The 19,388-nt window shown below is 40.4% G+C and overlaps 2 protein-coding genes across 2 annotated transcripts; both read right to left on the bottom strand.

The window, feature by feature from the left end:
- Positions 1-242: 242 nt before the first annotated feature.
- LOC148891725 (solute carrier family 12 member 9-like) lies at positions 243-14,307 on the bottom strand. The gene is given in 16 exon segments (XM_089008679.1): positions 243-1,621; positions 3,013-3,159; positions 3,288-3,462; positions 3,680-3,872; positions 4,068-4,192; positions 5,374-5,456; positions 5,853-6,010; positions 8,035-8,146; positions 9,490-9,597; positions 9,715-9,916; positions 10,939-11,051; positions 11,140-11,277; positions 11,463-11,597; positions 12,291-12,379; positions 12,381-12,457; positions 14,251-14,307. Coding segments are annotated over 16 exon segments (2,796 nt in total). The 3' UTR covers positions 243-737.
- Positions 12,453-17,927, bottom strand: thpo (thrombopoietin). Its single transcript, XM_089008710.1, has 5 exons — positions 17,638-17,927; positions 17,435-17,559; positions 16,308-16,394; positions 16,038-16,202; positions 12,453-14,508 (listed from the first exon to the last, which is right to left on the bottom strand). The coding sequence occupies exons 1-5, from the start codon at positions 17,648-17,650 to the stop codon at positions 14,353-14,355; spliced, it is 546 nt and encodes a 181-aa protein (XP_088864836.1). The 5' UTR covers positions 17,651-17,927; the 3' UTR covers positions 12,453-14,352.
- Between the last annotated feature and the right edge of the window lie 1,461 nt (positions 17,928-19,388).

Genomic DNA, 19,388 nt, shown 5'->3' with positions numbered 1-19,388 from the left:
CCGCCACCAAATGACTAACTGCGTCACTTTCGCTCAGTGAACTTAATATACACTCGAGTGGGCTCACCATAAAAAGCTCAAGGGACTTTTAAACAATCGTGTGTGGTGGTTTTCATGTTCTCAAAAGCTTTTACACCAAAAATGGATAGTTTGACAAGAACCACCAACATGTCCATACATGTAAACAAAGCAATGCTTGGAAATAAATTTAAGTCAGAAAAAAATACATTCACCATGTTTTATTTGACGACACAATGGGTCAATTAATAAACTATACAAAACTCTTTACAATCACACATCGCAGTTTTACATAATCATTTTTGCACCAATGTGTTTGCAGAGCAGCAAGCTTTTACCATTCAAGTGATCTAAGCAATGAAGATACTAATTGTATTGATTTTTTTTCTATCAACAAGTATACCAAACACAATCAATATCAATGTGTAAACTGTACTTACTATATCAAGTGAAGGATGAACTCAAACATTTACATTTAGTTTCTTCCGCCACAAAAACATGCAAATAAATCCATTTTATTTTACAACACAGCCCCAATGATCTCACGATATATTCTTCACAAACCCTTCAAAGCATCTTGGTGAGTGAGTGACGGGCGTTTGACGCCAATGTCAGAGAACGGTGCTGAAGAATCAAGCAGTGGTTCCAAATGTTGACTGGAGGAGAGTGATTTATTGGTGAGCTACGTTGACGGGCTCAATTAAGGTTGCAAATGTGCTCTAGAGGTCTGTCGTGATAACCGGTGTGACTCCATGGATGAGCAACGTGGGACCCAAATCCTCACTCAGCATGTCCACCTGTCGCAGGTAGGCCCGGTAGCAGCTTTTATCCGGAGGCGGGTGCGGCAAATACAGGAAGCGCACAGCAGGCGCGGGATCTCGATGGCTTCGGATTAAATCGTTGACTGCGTGGATGTACTCGTCTGTCAGCTGTGCCCCATTGCTGGGACGTCCATCATTGGTTTTGTCACCTCGACCTTTGTCTTTCTCCGTTCCTCTTAGCCGATGCAGCGCCACCACCTGGTCCCAATCCACCATCTGAACTTGCGCCGACATCCGGAGCTCCTTGAGCATTCGTCGGAGCTTGGCCTCCTCCTCGTCCCGCAGACTCCCCCCGGCCTCCACGCAGAGGAAGAGGCGTAAGCGGGCCTGGCTCCAGGCGCGGGTTTCGTGAAGCACACAGGCCAACTGAAGCAAAAAAAGCGAGCAGACGTCCACATAGCCGTGAATGTCCGGTTGCAGAAGATTCAATGGCCAAATGTCAACAAACGGGGCCGCCGTAGCTTGGTGACTCTTTGTCTTTTTCCCCAATCCTAAAATCTCTTCCCTGTTGAACTGGCCGAAGTATCGGGCAAGGGTGACATTCTTGCCCATTTTTAGAGTGTCATTTATAATTGACACATATTCCTCTTCCTTAAAGTTTTTAGGTTTATCTGTATCACGTACACGAGGGAAAAAATGGAATGGACGTTCTGCTGGGTCTTCGTTGGGACACACTCCATCCAAGCTGCGGTCAGGAGATAAAATAACTTTGCCCTGGAGGTGGTCTTGAGGGGGGCAGTCATCATAGAAACCCAAAACAAGAGTGTTTGGCCTCATCCCACCTAGGAAACGTCACAATTCTAGCTTGAGCTTTCGTCCAAAAAGAGTCACTTTCAAGGTCATGAAAACAAAGAGAGTGGAACGTCTGCCCCGGGCATATTTATATCTCGAACATTTGCAAATTCACCAATTCACGTATGTTTTGGAGGGACTATCCTGCATGACTCACTCATAGATGAACCTAAATCCCAGTCTAGGCTAAAATAATTGCTTTGGAGCCCTTTTGTGGCATCTACTGTAGGTGGCAAGCAACTATGTTGAAGTGAGGAGAGGGGCTACTTTTAGTCAGGGAAAAAAATACCGGTATTTTCCGATGTGTAAGGTGCACCACCAATCAATGGCATATTTTCAAACCTTTTCCATATACAAGGTGCACTGGACTGTAAGGGGCACCTTCAATCAATACAAAAGATTTTCCAAATACAATATATAAATACATGAAAGTTTTCCAAATAAAAGGCACACCACATTATAAGGCAAGTAGAGGCATGGAGTTACGCACTACTTCTTCTACAGGGGGAAATGGAGTCGCTGGCAGAGACCTGTTATGGCTCAATATTACTTGATATATAAGGCACAGGATCATCTTTTGAACAAAATCAAGTATTTGGGGTGTGCCATATACACTGGAAAATACGGTATATGTCTATGTACCATATTTTCCGGTGCACCGGAGTATAAGGCGCAGCCACAATGAATGGTGTATTTTCAAACAGTTTCCATATAAGGCACTGTGGACTATTAGCCTTCAATGAATGAAAAGGTTTTCCAAATACAGTATATGAATGTGTCAAAGTTTTCCAAATAAGGCACACAACATTACAAGGCGCTACAGTAGAGGCTGGCGTTATGCACTACTTGTTTTACACGGGGAAATGGAGTTACTGGCTGCTGACAGTAGTTGTGAGACCTGTTGTGGTTCAATATTATTTCACATATCAGGCGCATCTTTTCTTTGGAAGAAAATCAAGGCTTTGGGGGGCGCCTTATACACTTGAAGATGTGGTACTTTTTCTATAATACCCAACAAAACCACAAGATGGTGCCAGAGCAAAAGCTAACTAGAAAATGCTAATTGGCATCACAGTATGACACACAGGTACTGTATAAGTTTTCACAGAGCTCAGTTCAGAGAGAGACAGCCAGGTTTGTTACTTTTGTCCACGTGTGTATGTTTTTGCTGCTGCAGTTTGTTTTAATGCAAAATCATTTAGCGTAATCTTAGAAAATATTACTTTTTTTGAGTATTATGCTGTGTACGACAATATAAATCAATATGTACCCCGCCTCGAGCCCGAAGACATCTGAGATAGGCTCCAGCAAACCCCGCGACCCTAATGAGGAATAAGCGGTACGGAAAATGGATGGATGTATTGTAACAAAAAACACCTACCAAAGCCTGTGATAAAAAGAAGGTGCTGAACTCCACGTCGAACAGAGTCGGCTAATGTGAGGTTAACAAAAGCTTTGATGTTCAAATGGTCTACCAAAGACAGCCAGGAGTCGTAACAGCTCCGCAGAGGATTAGACGGGCTCTCATCTGCAGAGACAAACACTTAGTCAAAAGTCAAATGACGATTCCATCCCCAGCTTTGATCAATGCGTGGTGGAGACATCGTTCCAATGCAGCAAGAGTCCCAATAAAAATGAAAAGGTAGAACATATTACCCAGCAATCCCAGTTTGACATGACCCAGTACATAGAGGCCACTCTTCTTCAGATCATTCGTGAAAGTTATCAGCCCCAGGCAACTACGGGGATTGGCCACCATTAAGAGCACCTGAGGCCTCCAAAACTTGATGTGGTCTTTGCGCACATCAAGCATCAACAGGTACTTGCGGACCTGAGCAGAAACAGGTGGTATGGTGTGTATAAAAGTGAAGATAAAAATGAATCACAATCACATTTTTCTATTATAACAAATCTCATTTGATTTTGTTCAGTGATATTTAGAATATATGTATATCAGATTTTTTTGTGGAAGATTAGTCTCAAATTAAATGATGTGATTTAGAAAGAAAAAAAATCCTGATTCAAAATGGAATTTTGTGTGTGCGCACCTGGTGGAAGATGAGAGCCTGGCTGATGTAGCCCCAATTACTGATGGGGCCAAGATAATGAATGAGCATGAGGAGGAGCAGCATGAATGCGATGCTGGCAAAAGCATAGATGGCATTGATGAGGAACATCATGACGAGGCAACCGAGGACGCCCAAGGAACAGGTGTGCCACGTGAAACAACGGAAGGAAGGTCTGAATATGGGAAGGAGAACAAAAACAGTAGAGCGACATTTTCAGCCATTTCGTTTCCACCAGGTTCTATTGTATACCAAATGCACCCAATAAAAGGGAAATAAGACAGAGGGACATAAGAGACGTCTGCAGCAGTTATCTACAATACTACAACTAAATAGTTTAAAAATCTACCAGTCTGTCCCTGTGCTCTACCTAAAGTTTGGCGCAGATGCCCACTCTAGAGCCAAACAGGCAAGGTTGACAGTAGCATACACCAACAAAAAGAAGATGGTCACAATTCCGGCGATGGTGTTCAATTTCCCAGCAAACAGCACCATCTAGTGACACAAAAAGCAAGGTTGTCACCGGATGTTTGGGACAATACAATAATTTTGTGATAAGGGTTAGACAGACCCGTGTCGTCACGGATTATCACGATGAGTCAAAAGATTATACAATGACAAAACAAAATTGATGCAAGGTAAGATAAAGGATGGATGAGTCAAATGATGTGCCACTGATGACAGTTTCATAATGTATTCACTTTATATTAGTTGGATTTCCATCTTGTTACTTTTGTGTTTCAACCCTTCCAACAACAGATATATGAAAACTAACGGCGGCACAACAGGTTCATGGACAAAATAAAAATACAAGTGCCAGTATATGTTCTGTTATGACTCCTCTTCTTCTTTTCCTTTCGGCTTTTCCCTGTTATAATGACTAATACTCCTTATTCTAATTCAGTTGTGATTTTTTTTGTTTCTGTCCCTTATTACAGCGTGGCAAAGGCACACGCACCATTATGAGCAGCACAATGTCCATCGAATCGAAGCTAAAAACTGACATATCTGTACAGCCCGTTGAAATATGTCAATCAGTGATTGTTTGAATAAAATATGTTGCGTATGTTTCTTCCTGAAATTACGACACCATTTCCATTGTTTTTTGCAAGGATGGAAGGCATTTTTTAAAACAAAACCAAAAAAACCCCAGGAAATAAAAAAAGGCATTTTTGTATTTTATTCACCATATTTTCCACACTATAAGGCGTACCTAAAAGCAGTGTTTGAAATAGAGTCTGCCCGGTGGCCCGGGGCGTACAACTTTTACGTCGGGAGTACAACTTTCAAAACACAACTTTCAAAACGCCTCGGCCCCGACAACTTCTTCAAGAAAAAAAGCATTTTTTTTTTCAAATCAAACGTTTGTTTTATTCAATAAAGCAAAAGCTACAAACAGAACGCTACAAGCTGCGTGGACTCCATTTTCTCAGTGTCTTTCAAAACTCTGAAGTACACTTTTCAGTCAGGGTGTAGTCCGAAGCAGGCTTCTGATTAGCTGCCGGTGCCGAGTATGCAAATTGTATGCCAAGACTGACCAAAAGCATCAATTTATGAGAAAAAAAAAGAATCACAGCTAATGTGGGTAGTGGGTTATTTCCTGGCAGAAACAAATGTTTCAAAAACAAACAAATATTTACATAAAAAGGTAAACGAGTCATAACATACGTATTTACCTGCACAAGCAGCCAAGAGGCAAGCACTGAGACCCAGGGGTTGCCACTGCGGGATGTCTTCCTTACTGGAGCCAGGACACCACCTGTTGCCATTTTCAAAAAAAGCACAGTCAAAAAAGGCAAAGGACGCCTGTCTGTTCCTGTTCATGCGGTTCACAATGAGACAAACAACTGAGTCATGCGGCGTTGGTGCTAAAGCAAAACACACTGTGATGGGATTTGTGTTTCTGCATAGAAAGTCAACACCGCCTGCCATCTGTTGTCAAATGACACATTGGCAGGATCAGGAAAACAAAACATTAAGTTAATTACTTTGGTCCATTTTTGTCAAATTTGCCGCCGCATGCAGTTCTAAGGCAAACATCTAGGAAAGGCGTTCTCAACCATTTTGATTGGGGAAAGGGTGTATGCATGTTAAATAATTTAACAGACTTTCAAATTACAGCTGAGATTTAGAACTCACAAAATGGTTGGCTTACCGAACAAGTCATCTTTCGACAATGCATACAGGACTCGGGAGGCCCCAATGAGATTGTTCATAGCGGCGGACATGGCCGACGAGTAGATACCAACTGTGACCAGGGGCGGCCATATGTTGATGGCTCCAAGGAAACTGTAGTCTCTCTGGAGGATGGGACTAAAAATACATGGGTAGAATTCATTGCGGGACATTCTGGATGAAGAATTGTGAATTATACTTCATAGCAGGGGTGGCCAAACATTTTGCAAAGGGGGCCATACTGTGTGTTACAAATGGAGTGGGGAGCCGAACTTGGCGGCCGTTCTTTACATGTGAACGCTGGCACATGTGGCTGCCGCTGCTCACCCGCAGAAAAAAATATCCTATGACTGTAAAGTGTCTTTGAGAGCTTTGAAAGGCGCTTATAAATGAAATGTATTTTTATTATTAATTTCAATACATTTCAGTGAGCTATTCTGTGTTTCAGAATTGCTTTTTTATTTTACTTTCAGCTCTTTTAAGCATGCGTTTTGGTTCTTTGAAACATGCATATCAAACTTGAATTGACATTGAAAATTGATTATTCACTTAACTTAATTGTTTTAAACACTTTCATTAACTTTTCTGTAAGAGTTGATCAGGCGTAATTGTACTCTTGGGTGCAAATTACATTTTAAACATTAAAAAATCTCACAATGGCCGTTTAATATTTAAATAATTTTTAAACACAATAGCAGAGAAATGAACAAGTAATAGTGATATTACTAAGTGCGGGGCTCATTTAAAACATGATTTTATGTTACTAATCATTAGTAACTATAAATGTTGACTGGATTTTTAAAACTTTATGATTTTGGGGTGAAAACTTAAAAAAAGTATTCAGATTTACGTGAATGAAAAATGACTTGCGAGGGGGGGGGGGGGGATCATTCTGCTCCTGACTTATATACTGTAGTAATTTTTGTTCCTAATTGAGCCTCTAGATCAGGGGTGTCCAAAGTCGGTCCTCGAGGGCCGCTGTCCTGCCTGTTTTCCAGCTCTCCTAGGAGCAACACACCTGATTCAAATGATCAGCTCATCAGCCAGCTGTAAAGCAGCATCAAAATGGTCCTGAGATTTGAATCAGGTGCGTTGCTCCTGGGAGAGCTAGAAAACAGGCAGGACGGCGGCCCTCGAGGACCGACTTTGGACACCCCTGCTCTAGATGGCATCACTTAGCACACGCAGGTAACAGCCTTAAAGATAAAACTACCTGTAATTATTTTGTATTGTCATAGATTAAAAACTTTAATTTTCAACTTCTGTGTCACGACGCCTGGGTCCCAATTCCGCTACTTCACGGGACAATTTTCATGTCTTGAGGTTTTAGTTCATGAAATGCCAGTATACTATACAGTATACTGTATATAGATTATCTAAAGATCTATATAAAAGGGCATGCCTATCCATATTTCCTTTGTTTTTTGTTTCTAGTTATTGCAAGTATAGTGAAGGGCTTTACATGTCACACTCATACGTAGTTATTTTGAAGATATGTAAAGAGAAGATGTTTTTTCATTATATCTGGGACATATACTGGCACAGATTTGTGCATATCCTATTTGAGAATTAGCATGCAATTCTGATTTTTGGGCCATTTGTAGTGAACAACCGGGATGACTAGATACAATGTTTTGCCTCCTTTCAATTCCTTTTAAGATTTTTAACTGTACTGAACCAAGATATAGATGGAAATTGTTTTATTTTTTATTTCTTTAATTTCAATAAAAGCCGTCACAGTTGGCAATCACTGTACCTGCATACAAATGACAATTTTAGAGACAGACATTCTGAACTACCTTTGTATTGATGTTTTCAAAGTGAAGATTTCATGGATATGATCAGTTCCATCCCTACAGAGTTAATTAAAATGTCAGAAACTTCAAAAAGAAGAAGAACTTGTGGTTCAGTCGGCTTAACTTGGCGAGATCTCTCTTGAGGAGGAGTTAAGGTTTAACTCTTGTTAAGGTTAAATCGGTTTAAAATTGACCCCAAGACACCATCTTCCCCTGACTGCGGACTTTGGGCTCAGAATACAACTTGTGATTTGGATTGGATTGGATTGGATATGCCTTTCTTAGTCTCGCACTGGAGAAATTTACATTTCACAGCAGAAAAGTGATGAAAGGAATTGAACAGATTTCTTGAATGGCGATACTAACCGCTCACAAGATGTCGCAGCCAGCAGACTTAGCACGTTGTATGTGACAAATGTTGTAAAAACCGCCGCCAAAGTTCCTCTGGGGATGGAAAAACTAGGGTTCTTTAAGTCACCTGGCGACACAAAGACAATCAAAGCTTTTTTTGGTAGCATCAGTTGCTAAATGACTTTAAAAGCAGTGACTAGCGCCTATAAGTCCTGCTCAGAAACAGACAACATAAGCAGAATCGTTAAGAGCAAAGGCGGGTGGGAGGCAATCTACCATGCTGAACATTGCCAGAGAAATTGTGCTGAAAACTGGGATTTTAATGGACTGTACACTGGAAATCAGACAAGGCCACTCCCTCAATCAGAGTACTGTATGTTAATTCAAAGCACATGTTTGATAGTAGGTAAGAAAATGTTTGTCACAATGCTGAAAAAAAGTGCTCATGGAGACGATGAGTAACGCCATGTCAAAAAGCCAAGAGGCGAGTCAGCATAACTGTTAAGTTGTACGGTTTCTGCGTAATTTGTACAAGTGAGCACTGATTTTTAAATAAGTGTGGCGTACCTTCAAAATCTGTACGTTTTCCGACCATGAAATTTTTTTCTCCTCATTTTGATTTTGTCAAGACAATGGAACCGAATTGGTCTGTAGCCGTTTGATCGCGAGAATCTCTCGTTGCAATTAATGTGAAAAGCTACAAGCCCATCAATGAAAAATGTTTGCCTCTAAACAAAACCACACACTCATCGGATTCTGTGACGAAAGCGGATATTTTGCTCTGCCAATTTGTCGCCGAACACAACCTGGCTGCAATGTTGCTGATTACTTCTCAGAATTAACAAAAGACATGTTTCCTGACTCAAAGTTTGCATGTCAGTTAACTTTATCAATTGACCTTTTTAATTGCATTTACCAAATTATTGTTAATTATGCGCTGTAATTTTAGTAAAGTTTACCGACCTATGAACTGTGATTCTGTCTTGCGTAATTGATAAAGAATGAAAGGTACACGAGGAGCTAGATTTTCAGACAGTGAACGTGCATTTTTATGTCAGAATAATTAACACAGAGTATAAGAAATCAATGGGAGTCGACACACTCACAAACTACCTCCCGGTCAAACTTTTTTGCGAGCTCAAGTGCCATGAAGTGGAACCATCAAGGGATGTTTGAAATGGCCAAAAGCACGACATAGAATTACAACAAAAGTCATTACATTTTAGAATTCATGATACAGCTGAAGACATTGTTTGTTCTTTGACTGAACCAGTGCTATACCGATAGTCATATTTTTAAAAATAGTTATTTATGTTTCATTTTACCTACGCAATATAAAACGGAAGATGAGTCACCATTTTGTAAGGGCAGACGCCATTATTTGTAAGATTGCCAACCGCCTCACGTTGACAGGTATGAGTCAGTGTCGCTTTAATTTTTGTACATCAATAAATAAACGACACACCTTACCTGACATGTTGGATCCGGCCATGATACCAGTGCAGCCGTTGAACATGACGGCAAAAACGGTAGCAAAACTCATCATGGTTCCAGTGGTGTAGTCGACAGTGTAACTCGCTGCAAGGAAACGCAGGAAATAGCATATGTTCAGTTGGGTTGGTACGACAAATAAAAATCAGTTGTGGTTTGGCAATTAAGAGTTGTTATGGTCAACATTCAGACATTCGGACACACCCCATAGGTTGCCCTCCAAGGTGCGTATTTGGAAGCCGGTATAGTTGGCAGTGATCCGGTCGGAACCGTTTATCAAGGAGGAATCTGGAAGCATGACCATCCTGGGATCCACAATGAAGAAGCTGCCAAAGATGGATGCCAGGACAGTTGTGACAATGATGAAGATGATAAAAGTGGCTTTGGCGTAGATGTCGGCGCCTCCCTGAAAATCACAAGTCATTATGGTGTGAGAGGCAAGTACGATATACAGTTGATCAATGTTGATTCTATCGGTTGTTGCGTTCAGAAAGGGCCTGCTCCCCGAAGTTTTGGGGAAGGGGCAAAGGTTGGGATTTTGGTTGACATTATACATCAACATGTGATACCAGAAATTAGAAAATACATTTTATTGCATATAAAGTATTTTTAGACTTTGATAAATGTTATCCTCAAAAAGTGACTCTCAGAATCTTATCAATAAAAAAAAATCAGGACAATATCAGATATATTTGTCCTTTTGTGTATATTTTAATTTTCATAGCTTTTAGTACTTTAAATCAACCGACCGGCGATACAAGTAATAATATGCTAAAATTAAAAGGCCCATTAGTCATGAAGTCAACAGCAGTTAAATAATTTTATAAGTAACCCCCGATGAATGGTGTATTCTCAAACATTTTCCATGTATGAGGCGCACCGGATTATAAGGCTCACCGTCAATAAATGAAACATGTTTTCCAAATACAGTGAAGTCTCGTTATATCGATATTCAAGGGAGTCCGAAAAAATATCGATATAACCGGGACTATCGATATATCCGACCCTGTTTGCATGTAATTTTCTCCGTGCGTGCATAGAAATAGTATCGATATAACCGGGACTATCGATATAATCGATATAAAGACTTTACTGTATAATGTATAAATATATGAAAGTTTTCCAAATGTAGGGCACATGACATTATAAGGCGCTACAGCAGAGGTTGGGGTTAGCAGTACTACTAGTCAGTGGCTGCTGACAGTAGTTGCAAGACCCGTTGTGGCTCAATATTACTTCACATATAAGGCGCACCTCCGTATAAGGCGCAGGGTCATCTTTTGAAGAAAATCAAGGCTTTTGGGTGTGCCTTATACACCACAAAATACGATAATTCCAGTCAGTCAGCATCCCATCTGATTGCATTCTACCGTCAAGATTCTACTTCAATGACTGAATGGAATTGCATGGCATGTTGTTGTGTCTCACCAAGGAAACAAAGAAACAAATTAAAAGCAGCGCAGTCCCGTAAAGTAAAGACCACCAGTATCCAGATGGCAGCACCCGATGGGAGGCTCCAAAAACCGCCACGGTCTCTAACGCTGGAACCAATGTGAAACAATTAGTTGGTTAGTCTGAGGAAGACATTATAATGCCCCTGAATGTGATGTTATTATGACAACAACTAACCTTCAGGGATGCCAAAAGCAGACATGGTTGCTTCAACCAGACCTAAAACGTGGAGAGCACTACCGCATATGTTGGCAAAGAAAAACATGATTCCAATGCTGCCCCCAAACTCTGGACCCAGCGCTCGACTGATCATGTCTGAAGGCCATCATTAAACAAAGGTCGGTCGTGAACTTTTTAAATTACTGTAGATCAAGAGTGTCTCTAGAATGTCTGTCCATCCACCAAGGGTGAAATGACAAAATAAATGCTGAACAGAGAGCAAGCCAAACAAATATCAGCAGCCACATTAGCCCTTAAAAGGCAGATTAACTAAAGGATACAGTAGGCACCTCCCGCATCCAGGGCTCCATTGGTTGAGATGGCGCAGATGGAAAAGACTGTCATTGTGATGATGATGTAGCCCACCAAGAACATGGCGAAGGTCTGGTACAGGCCTGCTTGCCCCACAATAAATCCTGGAGATAAATAAGAATGTGTTTGAATGTACAGTGGATTACAGTGCAGAATTTCCCACGACAAGGAAAGGCAGGGTTGTAAAAACATCAAGATGATGCAAGGCAAGGGGCTGTACATATACTTAAATATACTGTGTGCAATGCATGTACTTCCAGTGAAATTAAAAACAGATATTTTGCTAAGGGTAGTTTTGAAACATGATTTTAATGTGATATGGTTTGCAACCACAATTGAGATATATTTAGGGGTTAAAGAGGCCGCATAGTCAACCATAAACATGGATTGGAGGGAGCAGGTCATCATTTCGGTTTGAAAAATAATTTCCATCCTGCTATAATCATTGATTAATTACAGACTAATTAATAGTAGAATAATTAGCTTTTCGTGAACAATCATTCATTTTGCAGATACTCGAAATCCCATTTGTCAAGGGTAATTTGTCATTTTGCCTTAATTAGTCCGCAGGAAACAACCGTAGGCATAATTACTTGAGCAAATGATATTCAATATTCCGCAACTGGGAATTAAACAAAATAAAAATATAAACGACAATTAATCAGGAGTTTTTTTTTACTGAAATTGGTTTATCACCTAACTCTGATGTTTGCCTTTTTTAGCCAACTATAAAAATGTTAAATACAGTATCGTCGCTTTCGTGTAGTTTCAACAAGCATCCTCCTTTTTTAACTTACCAATTCGCAGGAAAACGACGACACTAAACATTGACAGAAAAGTCGGAATAACGACTCCGGAAACCACGCCAAGCTTTCGGTTGCTTTTTGTCTGCGCCGTGCTTGGCCCGATTGTTTGCGGCTTCATTTTGGGACTGCGATTCGGTGCTTTCTCGGACATTCCAAGGCTGGATTGCCCCCTATTGACTGCAGCAGCAACAGTGAATATTTTTTTCTTTTCTCTCTATACCATGTTGGAGATGCGCTGTAATTTTGTCACGAATGAGTTTCACTCGGCTGCAATTTTGAACCAAATGAGCTTCACTCGGCTACCGCAGGGGAGCTAGGTGTGCAAATGCTAATGAACCCGGAAATGTGACGTCATTTTCTTCAACGTTTATCGTTTTTTAAACAAATTTTACTTTTCGGTTCATTCAGTCGAATGACAAATAATAATACAAAATGGGCATTTATAATATTTTCCATCGAGAATATTTTTCATTAACCCACCAAATTAGGATTAGGAAGAAGATGGATCGTTTTTAAACTGGCCAGTTGTTTTTGAAAAATAGACTAAAATTAGGATACATGTAAAACACATATGTGCATATATTTGGATGGATGGATGGATGGATGGATGGATGAGTTTTGACATACACACACAAGCATGTCGCATATCAGCATGTTGCATGCCTCCGTGCTAAAAATACTTTATTGGTTGTGGATATGATATTGCCAAATTATAATTCATTTAAATTAAAATAATGTTATGAGGATGACTCACAGGAACATAAATAGAAGAAGTCAATGTGGCATACTTCATACAAGAAGCAATTTCATGTTCTCATATTTATCGGTTAACAATAATTCAGCATAAAATATCAGGTTAATTTAGATCATTGTATATTTGAGATGCAAGTTGAAATGAGAGAAAATGTCACTCTTGCCGGAGGTTTGACAATGTCTTTTATATGATTCATTTAATTTGAACTTTCTCACTTATTCTGTCTGCATTTCTGCTAAACTACAAGATGCATATCATAGTTGATTCAATGGCACGTTGACATTTCACAATTCTGTCGATTCAATGGAATTCTGTCATATGGAAAATTTCCATTTAAATGGCTTGCATACAAATAATTGGGTCTGTGGAGTGCCTGTCCGCCCCTCATACACAAATTAAAACCATGTAAGTCTCTCATCCTCCTATTTCTAAAAATGTTTCTATGAGTGAATCGTTTTTCAGTTTTTAAATATAAATAAACTGAAGCTTAACATCACAAATGGCTGCTTTACATATTACCATCCCTTCGCTGAATTGCAATTCACATAATATATCAACTGAGCTGCATGGGTGAAGATCAAGAGCCTCTTTCAAGCAACCAACAAACTACTGTTTGCAATACTATCGTGTCAAAGCCTAAAGGTAAGCAGAGCTGCAATGTTGACTGCACAGATGATCCAACATCGCTTCTGTTAAACAGCACATACTTGATTAATTTGCGAAGTTATTGAGGTGGTGGTGGTGATATATTTGTGTGGTGTAGTTTCTCTTGCTTACAGATTCAGTAACTCGCCTCAACTCCCGGTTGTCATCGTAAAAAAATACAAATAAAAAAATTAAGAATACATACTTGCCATTTGTTCATCATAACACGGAGATGGGCATCCAGTGGCTTTGTTACTTCCCTGAGATAGGACCACTCACTGAAAATGGGCTAATTTCAACAAGACGTGATAAAGGTGTGTAAAGGATCTATAATTTTGACCCTTGGTGTGTTTAAATGTATATATGGCAGACATGTTAATCATAAATTGGGGAGCGGTTTTAAATAGCAGGGCGGGAAAATGACATAAAATGGCTTCATTAAAGAAACTTGAACAAATGGAGTGCATTATTTGGCTACAACCGCTAGAACGGCTGTTTGTTACTTTAGCAATAGTTGAGTGAACTAACTAGTTAGTCCAAAGAAGAACATACTGTCAAGATTTCCAATTCTGGACAAAGCTCAATTTTTTTCCTCTCAGTGTTCTTCATCTTGGCCTTAAAAGATAACAAGTTGGTTTGTTGGAGATGCTCCTCTCATAACTGGAGAGTACATTCGCTTTCCAGGCTCATCATCAACCGCTCCAGTTTTCCCATGATGAGTCGCCTGTAGCTGAGCAGCACCGTGCTCAGACTGTTAGTAGTTCGAGGAACACAAGACGATTCAATGCTTTCCGCTGCCCCCTGCTGTTCCTAACAGAATACACAATACAAGAGGTTTCAATTCACTTTCTCACACGCAACATTGTAGCGTTAACTCTTTGACAGACATCTGATATTGTGATCTTGGCTGACTTTGATAACAAGTGAAGGAAAACACACCATGAACAAATCCTAAACCACAACATAATCACATAAAATAATCTTTACAAACACTCGGAAATCTGACATGTGCTGACTTTTGTAGGAAGGAAGGAAGGGAAAAAAATCATTCTTCAGATGTCCGACATCCCAGTATAATCACTAAAATTCTGTCCGATTGTTGCTGTGTTTTGATTTGCTTAAGCATAAAACTCCAATGATGAAAATAATAGAAAGTGACACCTCTAAATGCAATCATTTACATGCATACAACAGAGGTCAACCGTGCTCCACTTGCGCAGATTTTTCAACGACATAAAACACAGAGTAGAGGACGTTTGAATGACGCTTTCAAGAGGTGTCATGTGGAAAGTATGCACTCCTATCTTTATCTTGTCCTGAGGAAGGAAGCCTATGGGATTGCAAAACATTCCCGACATCATTCCCAGAGCACCGGTGAATCCGAAAAGCTTGGATTTACCAGAAGCCAGGATGTATCCACACTTGATGAAACTGATAATGCTTCTCAATCCGATGCAGAGCGCAAAGTGAAACTCAGTGACGCGTAAATCCCTTGCAGTCTGTGTGAAAAATATTTTATTCAGTACTCAAGGTGTTGTTATTAGTGACAAAATGAAGGCTGGACTAGTAAGTAATGATTTTGCTGATTTGAGGTTACTTGTGGAAATAATGTTTTCTTTGTTTGTTTGTTTGTTTGTTTGTTTGTTTGTTTGTTTGTTTGTTTGTTTGTTTGTGTGTTTGTTTTCAATACAGCCAAACCTCAGTTTTTGAACATCTCAGTTCTTGAGCAATTCAGTTTTCAACCAAAATGTCATTTTTTTATGTCTCGGTATCGAACAGAAAATCAGTTCTCGGCCAAACTGAGGGCACCAAAATGCACCACTCAACTCCCCTCACCTTATACGTCACATCCTCACGTCGCGTTTCATTGAGACCAACGCATTATTCTCGTGTAGCTTTCCATTGTAAGCAGGCGTGTTTGTATTGTTCAATCACGCTAAAAAAATAAAAATAGCAAACATTGATTACATGATCTTAGTTTCACTCCCCAGTGGTTTCTAAGATTTTTGTGACTGCTTTATTTGCTGTATATAATAGCTATCCATGTTAAGCACCTTGTTACAGCTTCAGCTGTTGTTAAAGCACTATATAAATCAATATGTATTGTATAGTACATTGATTAAAATGGGAAATGTTTTGGTTTTACACCAAATTGGTTTTTGAACTGGTTTCTGGAACGGATTATGTCCGTAAACCGAGGTTTTACTGTAATGTGTTTGCTAACATTTTAAACATAGTCTCCGGAGCTGGCCAATCTGAGAGCATTGGACCAACAAATCACAGATAGAGTATGTAGTACTGTTCACGACTGCAATCATGTGACCTTGACAACCTCTTACACTCAATTGAAGATGTGTGAGGATGAGGAGGTAGCTATGGATGTTCCGTTCCAACCTCTGCAAAAGCACAGAAACACATTCTGCCTGGTTGAGTGTCCTCGCCACTTTAACGCTCTTAAAAAGATGCCTCAGCGATCCGCTGATGTCTTGCCTCCTCTCATGGTGCTGTGGAAATGGACACACAGATAAACCACGTCATTGTCGTAGGATATTACTGAGATGGAATGAAATAACTGAATTATCACTTGACTGATGGGTGCACTAACATACGGATTTTCGTTCCCAAGATGCTACGTGGAGCTCAGTGCAGGGCAGTTGAACTGGCGTGGGCAGGATGGTGGAACTGTTGCAGTTGTCCTGACCAGGATGGAGTTTTGGAAGTGGAAATACGCAACAGTGAGTTTACTATTAACAGTGCGGCCAAAATCCACAAGATAAATGATTGAGCAGCCGTCTTAAGCGTTGCGGTTGTCTTATTGAGGGTCACCTAGAAGCGATGTTATCACTAGGTACCCTGACCTACCTACTGTATCTGTATCTGTATCTGTCTGCCTCTCTTGTTAATATGATTTCAAATTTAGTTTGTTGTTAACAGTATACACAGTATGCAATATCACAAAAGTCCAATGTTGGGAAGTACTGTATATCATTTTTATTCTTGTCATAGTCCTATTGTTCCCCCGAGGGACTGAAGAGAAATGATATGGCCTGTGCGAAGGGTGTTGTCACACACACATACACACAAAAGCATGACTATAACAGGACAATTTACATTTTTGGTCGAGATTTGAGCAAAAACAAAGTAGACACGTGATTTGCTTATTGAGCCACATTAAATGATTTTGGGGTCCGTATCGGACTCATCTCCTACTCCCCTTTTCGTGTTTTCCACTTGTGTGTTAATGGCATACTTTTAGCAATATACATTTCTGTTAATTGGGCATTTCAGATGGCTAAATTGACTTTTGAAATGATTGTTTCTGTAAATATAGTTTCCCATAGCTATCAAAGTCAAGGCCCGGGGGCCATATCTGACCCACCACATCATTTTAGTCAGCCCACGAAAGCAAAGCAAAGCAAAGCATTTCAAGTTCCATGATGCTTGCTAAAGTCCCAACCAGAATTTCAAATTGTCGTATGTAAACCACAATAACAGTCATTATTTTTTTACTTCAAATTTTCAAACTAGTTGTTCGTTAATTTGTTGTGCGCTCTGTATGTGATATGTGGAGAGGAAAGCGCAACAACAATGTGACCCGCAGCAAAAACTGAGTTTGACACACTTGCCATATAGGGGCATTTTTTTGCGGTCATTAAATTGATCAAAATTAACTGGTGGTTCAAGTGGACCCCAGCAAGTGATATAAGTGTGTGAAATTTTCAGCCAGAAGGCTCACCAATGCAGTCTCCATCTCTGCCAAAATGTTCATTGCTCTCCTTGCCGATCGACTGCACACAAAGTCAATGGGCTTGGTTCCGGCATACGCCACTTGAGAGGCTAGCACACATAGCAGCAGGAGTCCTGGATGATCACACAAAGCCACATCACAGCAAAGCCCCAGACCCGTTGAGCCCGCAAAGTACAACTCCCGCTACTCACTGCTTAAAGCCATGCCCTGCTTTGCCGCGCTCGGTAATTCCACATTTGTTCCATTAAGAAGATGAGTCAGTTTTAAAATGTCCCATGTCCACAGCAAGCTCTCATCAAGAGGATACTCGTTTCCTTTTGTGTTCTCTTGATTTCCAGTCTAGTTATTCAGCAGGGGGAAGCGCTATCTTGTATGAAAACAGGCTACGCTCCAACTTTCCAACGTAACTTAAACCATACAGAAGCAAAACTGGATTTAAATTGATATCCTGTTTATTTTCGCCACCCACTAAGCTTTTTGGTCTTCGTAGGACTGCTCCCTGGCTGACTAAAAGGTTAATGATTTATGATTGTGAAAGACTCCATTTGCACAAGTGACATCAAATCATCAATGCTGGAGGCTATTTACCTTTTGCCAAAATGGCAAGAAGAGGAAAGTTTGTATTCTCCTCGCATATCCATCGATCAAGTCAATCCAATGCATATTCTTTGTGAATACTGCCTTGGGCCAATAGTTTTACTCCCTAGACCCGCAATCAAGGCCACAAATAGCTGAGATGCCCTCCCTGTTACGGTTTCAGATTGTAAATGTTGAACGGGTTTAACATTTACGATAGAATTGATCATCATCGCAGGAAGCGCAAAATTCTCCAATTTGGCTATAGTTGTTGTTTAAAACCCTGCCAAATTGGTGTCAGTGAATCATCCAAACTTGGTGCATTAAAAAAAATAAATAAATCAAATGATATTTACTGTCATTATAGTAACCGGTGCTCCAGTGGTTAGTGCATCGACCTCAAAGTCTCACGATTTGCAAGGTGGGGGTGGTCGTGTACCCCAGAAATCCAGGCAGGAGCGAGGATCAGGTTGTATTTGACAAATTGTATTAAATAAAATCAGCAGGAACAAAATCTCAAACAATGTCATCAGAACAAAAAGTAGCAAACCAAACCAGGAATAAACCATGATAAGATGAAACAAACCTGACAGGGTGAAACAAACAATGCCCTGACACTGAATGGTTGTGCCGGGAGTCCTTTTCCCTGCCACTGATTAAAACGACCAACACCTGTGCAGCTACAGGCGGGCCCGACTGTGCCACCCGTTGGTCACAAACCGAAACGTGACACACACAGTGCAGAAGTACCAGGTTCAAATCCAGCTTCCTGTGTAGAGTTTGCACGTTCTCTCAATAGCGTGGATTTTCTCCGGGTACTCCGGGTCCCTCCCACATTCCAAAAACATGCACAGTAGGCTGATTGAACACCCAAAAATTGTCCACAGGTGTGAGTGTCAGCATGGATGGTTGTTCGTTTCTGTGTGCTCTAGGATTGGCTGGTAACCGGTTCAGGGTGTCCCCAGTCTATTCCCTGTGGACAGCTGGGATAAGCTCCATCACCCCCCGCAACCCTTGTTAAGATTAAGCGGATCAGAAAGTGTATGGATGTATTTGATTTTGCTACGCAAATGGTGTACATCTTAGTTATTGACCACAGATTTCCGACGTATGTACAATTTTGGGTTACAAAGTCAGCTTACAAGTACAGTGCACATTTTGTTCAAAATAAATTTGGGGGATTTTCATGACGCCAGTTCAGGGTGTACCTGACTTGTCGCCCGGTAGGATAGTGTTAGGGTCATTATTAATGATTGTCCTAACAGATAGACTCAGATTAAACACCGTCATGAAGACCAGTAATATAGAAAAACAATGAATGTGCTCTTTCATCTGTGTTTAGAACACATAGATCCTGTCAGGTCAT

Source organism: Hippocampus bargibanti, linkage group LG11, assembly GCF_051943395.1.
Source record: "Hippocampus bargibanti isolate YZ-2025 linkage group LG11, ASM5194339v1, whole genome shotgun sequence".
Classification (NCBI taxonomy): Eukaryota; Metazoa; Chordata; class Actinopteri; order Syngnathiformes; family Syngnathidae; genus Hippocampus; species Hippocampus bargibanti.
Note: the sequence above shows the minus strand (reverse complement) of the source record. Positions and strands in the feature narration are given on the sequence as shown.